The 7,261-nt window shown below is 37.8% G+C and overlaps 1 protein-coding gene across 1 annotated transcript in view; it reads left to right on the top strand.

The window, feature by feature from the left end:
* ITPR2 (inositol 1,4,5-trisphosphate receptor, type 2) overlaps window positions 1–7,261 on the top strand; it is a 101,441-nt gene that overhangs the window by 63,489 nt on the left and 30,691 nt on the right. Inside the window, exons 14-17 of the mRNA XM_010015393.1 lie at window positions 520–695; window positions 1,999–2,163; window positions 4,244–4,439; window positions 6,529–6,621. Of these exons, the coding sequence (XP_010013695.1) occupies window positions 520–695; window positions 1,999–2,163; window positions 4,244–4,439; window positions 6,529–6,621 (630 nt within the window). The remainder of the gene's footprint in view (window positions 1–519; window positions 696–1,998; window positions 2,164–4,243; window positions 4,440–6,528; window positions 6,622–7,261) is intronic.

Here is a 7,261-nt window from a genome sequence, read left to right as displayed (position 1 = left end):
GTCTTGCTCCTGTGCAGAGGCGGAGGCTCCTGCTGAACACCCACAGCCCTTCAGAAGAAAGATGCTTTTCTAAACCCGGGGTGCTTTGGTGCTGTTGGGGATCAAAACGTGACACTGCAGTGCAGTGCCACTTGCTGCGCCGCTCAAAAGACTCGTTATTTCTGTAGCTGAGCAATCATGGAATTAGACTGGAGGAGCCCTTAATGATCCCTGCAGAAGGGAGCTGATTAGTAGCTTGCTCCAAGAGAAGGGGAAACTGTTTCATCTCTGAGCACTCCTTGGATTTTAATGGAAATTTCATTAACTGCTCTTGTTATTACCTGTGCAAAAATCAACACTACTATGATAATAATAGCTCTTGCTGCAATTAGGGCAAGTTGTGGTCAGCAGTTGTGGTGCATGAATCACACTTTTTGTTAGCTATATTGGCAAAGGAAACGATCTTTTGGATCTGTTTCATGGTGAAAAATGGACTCTCCAGAGATGCGTTTCTGAAATCTCCCTTTCTCCTCTATACAGGCACGCTCTCTCCGTTGTTTTCAGTCCTCCTTTGGATAGCAGTGGCATTTTGTACAGCAATGCTGTTTTTCATCTCCAAGCCTGTTGGTATTCGACCCTTTTTGGTGTCCGTTATTCTCAGGTCTATATATACTATAGGGCTCGGTCCTACCTTGATACTTCTTGGTGCTGCTAATGTAAGTACTTAAAAAGCAAGCAGAATTTCTCTTTCAGCAGAAGCAGAGATATTAAGGGTTTCCTATTAAAAAAGCCCTTGATTAGAGCTGTGCAAAGAACTTTTTCTTGTTCGCTGGTTAAGCCAAAAAAATAGATCATTTCCAGTCATTGTGAAACAGCAGTGTCAGCAAAGTAGGAAACTAAGAAAAAAGCAAATTTGGTTTTGTGCATATGCAAATATTTTAAAAATAAAAACAATGTGAAATTTAAAGAAATATTGCTGAATAAGGGCAATGAAATTTACAGTTTCTTATGTTAAAGGGATAATTTTCTTTACTAGTTCACTCAGCAATATTGACACAAATTTGTGAGATGATTCTGCTACATTAAATACGTTTTTGAGAAGAAAAAGATTTTCTAAATTAAAAATACTCTCAGCCCTTTGCCAGATCTTTTAACTTAATCATGAGTAAATTTGCTTATTTACTGAGCTTGGAAAGGTATACAGTCATGCTCACAAGTCATCTATTTAGATTTCTGCCTGACTGCTACAACTCTAATTCACCTTAGCACAAAGTATTGGGCTGTTTGCTACCAGCTCTGTGAGAATTTCACATACTTCAAACTACCCAGATATATAGTCAAAGGTAAAGGCAAGTTATCAGCGCTTGCCTGTGTCAAATTTGTGAAAGACAGAACATGTTAAGTCCTCATTGCTTGTCCTGGACTATCAAACAGATGAGGTTAGCCCCTTTTGTATTTACTTCTGCACCGCTGTTTGTGTGCAAGCAAAGCTCAAGAGCAATGAAGAAGCTGATGCTGTTGCTTAAATGCTATACTTCAAAAATGCCCCTCGGTTTTTTTTTTTTTTTTGGTAGGGATTTTATATTGAAAAACATAATTTGAAGGAAATAGTAGATCTCTTACAGTAGATCCCCACACACTATCTGTTGTGATACTATTGTTCCTTTTGTAGTAGCATGCCTAGCTGCTCTTACATGGTCTCAGGTCTAAACTCAAAAACTCCCTGGTTGTTTTTTTTTTAATGCCTTATGGCAGTAATCCCACCCTACCTACTCACTGATGTTATAGGAGTAAATCATGATGTAATGAGGCACAGTGCAGTGTTAGAAGGGTGATGTCCTTCCACTTACTCTCATGGGCTCATTCCCAGTGTACGCTGGTTGCTGGTTTTTTATCATCTCACTCTCACTTTAGTCAAAGCAACATATCTAGACCTATTTTCAAACACTACAGCAATGCAAACAATAAATAACAGGATTTTTCTGATGGAATTAACCTAGCTTTTGTTACCCCTCACAGCTTTGTAACAAAATAGTGTTTCTGGTGAGCTTTGTTGGGAACCGTGGAACTTTTACCCGTGGCTACAGAGCGGTTATCATGGACATGGCTTTTCTCTATCATGTAGCATATGTCTTAGTCTGCATGCTGGGCCTCTGTGTGCACGAATTCTTCTACAGTTTCCTGGTAAGTATCTGCTTCTGTGGAGGGGAAAACTTTGCAAAAATAGAAAATACCGTTACCCATGCAGCTGTCTTCAATTTCTTCCTGACTGTCAAGCCAAATTGTGTGTATTTTTAGCATACCGTTGTGTTGCTGCTGTTTTCATTAGAACCTGTTGCTGTTAGGACTTACTTTGTCTGGTTCAGAGTTGAAAGTTTGCCCCTTTCTTTTTGGACAATTATCATACAGCCACTCCTTATTCTCACCCGTCCCCAGCGTACATATATTCTGTGTTCATTGTCCTCTATCTTGTGTCAGTCATAATCTCTTTGGGACAGGAGTTGTCCGTTGGTGTGTGCATCATACCTATACCAAAGGATCCCATTCCTCAGTTCATCTTGCAGCCCTGATAAAATAAATACAATTTTAAAGAAATTACTTGGGAAATGGGAATGGCATGCCCATGGTGTCGCAGCAAGATTCATCACTTTAAATGTATCCCACTTCATTTTCTTTTGTTGCCATTACCCAGATGGAATGCCTTTTTATAATATGATACAGGTGCAATGAAAATGAATCATACAAAATTATGCTAAACTCAGCTAACTGCTCCCTTTATGCTGCATAGAAGTAAAAGGTGTTTCACTGTTTTTGTTTTCTAATCCTTTTGCTTTATACTGGAATGTGTGAAACTTGCAGGGAGACTGACTAAACTGTGGTCATTTACATGGGTTCACTTTCCTGTTGTCATATTTTTCTCAGCTTCCTGAATAGTGATGAACTCCCAGCCTTTCACAGATTTGTGTTAAGCACACTAGAATTTTCAGGGATTCATTCCTTACTCTGGTAAAGCTCCTGTTGAAATCAGATTTTCCAGATCTTGGCATTAAAGTCAGGTTCAAAGTTTGGGCAGATTTCAAAGGAGCCAAGTTTTTGTGGCTGAAGCTGCAGGACTTTTATCAAATGGATGTAACTCTCCTGCTTAAAAAATGCACAGCAAATTATCTGGTATTCCTTCAATGGGTGAAGTGATCTCTATCTTAAAACACTTTCCAAAGCGCCAAGTAGTTTAAGAAACATTTTATGTACTTACTTTTTTCAGTGACTGCTATTGACCAATGTCCATGATTCTTGACTATTATAATTGTCCACGTTCCCAGGTTCCTTACAGGTGTTCATTTTGTACTGGATGTATTCTAAACTCTGAGATTTGTTCCTCATTTTAAGCTTTGTCTTGTACGGAATGAATGATAATTGTCTTCCCTCTTTCGTCCTTTAAGATTAATCCTTCCACAAATCCTTTCACAGACCTTGTGAATTGTGGCTAATACCTTCTTCTGTGGACCATTTTGATAAATCATGATGTGTCACTATATCTGTAATCTGAATGTTTTGAAGTGGAAATACATACATTATAGATAAGGTCGAAAGCACTATAGAACATCAATAGAACTGTAAGAGGAAAAAAGCTATAATTTCTTGAAAAGCTCTTATCATATTTAATTGCTATTTTAGGCCTTTGACATTTAAAGCAGTATTATCTCAATGTATACTTTAAAGTTTAATACCAAGAAAGTATATAGTGCATGGTGAAGAATAAAAGTTTCGAGTTTTCTACAAACATTGCAATGTATTTAACTTTGTCCTAAAATGAGATGGCCCTGATCTGTGTACATGTGAGTGACTTTTAAATGATGCCATGACCTCAAAGAAACAGTTTACAGACATGTAATTACTTACATGCATGAACGCATTTTTGAGTTGCAGCCCATGCATGTTTATCAGATGGGAGATGACATGAACAACTGATTTGCAGATATAGATCCATAGTAAGAAGAAACTATTTCTTAATTTTAATCTAGCCTCGTTTTGACATGGATCAGGCTCATACACACTTTGCAACTTTGGACTTATCTTTAAGCTCTGTGCTAGATTTTCTCCTCCCATCTCCCCCACTGAAATCAATGTGACCGGTGTGTTTATGAAGCTGAGAATTTGGAACATGGCTAGATGTATGCTTCAGTAATTCAGATTGTTTTTCTATGTAGCATCTATATGTTGCCTCATTTCTATTCATTTTTCCACTCCTCTATGCTTTTCCCAGCTGTTTGATCTGGTCTACAGAGAAGAGACATTGCTAAATGTGATAAAAAGTGTTACCCGGAATGGTCGTTCCATTATCCTCACTGCAGTGCTAGCACTCATCCTAGTTTATCTCTTCTCCATTATTGGGTTCCTCTTCCTGAAAGACGATTTTATTATGGAGGTCGACAGGTTGAAAATCAGGACGCCTGTTGCAGGTAGTGTTTTTTATATTAAAATTTGCTTCTGGCATATATCTTTTCTGTCTGCCTAACCTAACTTTCATCTAAGGAAATAAAATTCCTTTGTTTGTATGTGTGAGAGCAGAACTAATTCCATATACCTTAGAACTCAATTAAGTCTCTGGGTGAGATTTGATGGTTTATAGGGTTGTTTCAGACTAGGCTTATCTGCTGAAATACTAAAATCTAACACTCACATTTGATTTATTATGTTTTCTTTTCAAACTTGTGCTAACAGAAAAAAATATAAAATCTGTATTTCCTAAGTATTTGGAAGAGCAACTCAAAGTTGATTATGTTGGTTCTTATTCTACCATAGAAGCAGCTCATGCTATTTTCTGTGTACTATGTGAGAGATGCGATTTTAACATGTTCAGTAGATGTATTCATTTGATTACTTTTTAGGTTTCATCTATCAGGAATTTATTACAGAATCTATACTTCTACTGATAGGGGGCTTTCCTGGAGCATCTTTTAAATTCAGTGTCATGATCACCATTAGTGTATAATCCTGGCTTCAGTAAAATCACTGGGAGGTTTTTCATCCATTTTAAAAAGGCCAGGATTTCAACTTTCTGGAATGAGAGATTTTACCAAAGTGAATAGAGAATTACAAACTTGTTTTGCTAGAAAAAAGCTAGGTCTGGTCTGTTGAGGTCTTTGTATATGCTGCCAACCAGCCTGCTGGGAGCACGGGCAGAGAAGTAACTGTCTGCATAGAAATGCCTAAGAATAGCTTGTGATTAAATTCCTAGAGGCATGATTTTCCCAAATGCTGAGCTCCTCAGACCTGTACACAAGCACAGAACAACTAGTGGAATCCACCCCAGAGTCTGTGCAGCCAGCATTTGCCAGCCTTTTCCTGAATTTGTTATTTCACGATCTAAAGCACACAAACAAGGCAAAGGTCATTCAAGACTCGTGGGCATGATGTATTTATGTAGGTGTTTTGATAGCGTATGGAAAAAAAAGGGGAACATGACTGATTTCATTAATATACCTTGCTTTTTTGCCACTGATCATCTTAAAAGGGCTAAGTTGCCTTATATTTCATAGAAATTCATATTTGACTTACCGTTCATTTTTGGGCAGAACTTATGATGTGAAGTTGCACTTTGAAAGGTAATTGCGACCATCGTAGAAGAACAGATGCGAGACTACAGCAGCACTGGTCTGGTCCAGTGTAGTAGTTCCTGTGTGTTTGTGTTTCTTCTGTTGGCAGATTTTTGTGGTGTGGGTATAGCTGGCTTTATACATGTGAATTCCTAATCAAAAACTCTTCAAGAAAATATGCTGACTATATATTGATGGAACATTATGCATCCCAAGACAAGTGCTTTAAAGATTTTCTTTATAAAGTAGCAGAAAAAGTAAGCCAGAGCTCTCATTTTCTGTGTTACACAGGTTGTCTTAGACTGTTACTTTTGTTATGTGATTTTGCCTTCATTTTTTTCTCCTTAAACCGTTTTGCATCTCTGATTTGAAATGCAGAAAATTGTTGAAGATGCACAAGTTAAAATTGGTTTGATAAAATCAAGCTGATGTACACATTTACCCACTTTGGGAATGTTAAATTAGTGTTTTACACAAACCCATACATATTTACAAATGAGTTCCAAACTGTGTTATAATCCTTGAAAACTCTTAAATATTCTACATTCAGGATAACTGACATCAGCTTGGTGTCCTTCTTGTCAGCTTTTGTGAATAATTTATCTAATGGATTTAAAACTGACATTATTTTCCTATCTGACAGTTGTTTCTTGCTTTGAATATATTTTTTCTAACCAGAAGTAGCAGCATTTGATGTAGATTCATTAATTTCAGGAGATGAAATGGAAATAGCTGTGATATACAGTAAATATAAAACTGTGTTTTTCTTCCTTGTGATTGCTTTGAGGTGTTGAGGCAGACTGTTTGAGGAAGGAGGAATTGGTGGTATAATTTGTTCTGTTTTCTCTTCTCAACTTTCCAACTCAGTAATTTGCTTGTAGAAAATAATGATTTAAAATTTAGTATCAAATGTAGTATCTGTCTTTTTGTCAGTACCATGCTTTTTCCACAGGTATTGGTGATGTCCCTACTACAACCCTCACATCAGTCATGGGAGCCTGTGCAAAAGAGAACTGTTCCACAAGCATCCCTATTATTAACCCAGGTTAGTAAAAAAGTTTCCCCAGACTGATGATCAATTAGAACTGAGATATTTGTGTGTCATTACAGTGGACACTTTTGCTAATGTGAGAAGTGATGATCGTTGCTCTAAGCGCTCAACTTTTGCAAGGCTTGGAGCTTAGCTGGCAAGTTGCCTGTAATGTGAGTGCTTCCCACACCTGATTTCCAGTTGCCGTGACACTAATTTTGTTATTAAATGAGCTTGCTGAATCATTATGCTTGAATGTATAGGTTGCTTCTTTCCAACTGACTTTGCTGAGAAGAAAAAGCTTGCTGCTTATATGCAGCATCCTCACCTGCACACACTGAGCCATGAGCCACTATTCGATCTATTTAAGGCCATAGAAGTCGATTTTAATGGCACAGCATGTATCAGCAAGCTTTTATGTATACTTTTTACGTGTACCTGGCCCAAGGTTGTAGTGTAGCCAGAAGACCTAAGAGTCCAGATCCAGGATCAAGCTACTATGTCTGGACGAGTTACGGTGGCTCAGCTAAGCACAAGCAGCAGTCCATCTGTGCTTTCTTAGCATGTGGCAAAAGCAAGGAAATGCAGACTGTTGTGTTTTCTCACAATAGATAAATTGTGTTATTTCATACTTGTGGCAACTGAAGAGCTTCAT

This window comes from Nestor notabilis, unplaced genomic scaffold (genome assembly GCF_000696875.1).
Source record: "Nestor notabilis isolate BGI_N333 unplaced genomic scaffold, ASM69687v1 scaffold1215, whole genome shotgun sequence".
NCBI classification, from domain to species: Eukaryota; Metazoa; Chordata; class Aves; order Psittaciformes; family Psittacidae; genus Nestor; species Nestor notabilis.
The sequence above is the reverse complement of the archived record's forward strand: the minus strand, read 5'-3'. Positions and strand labels throughout refer to the sequence as shown.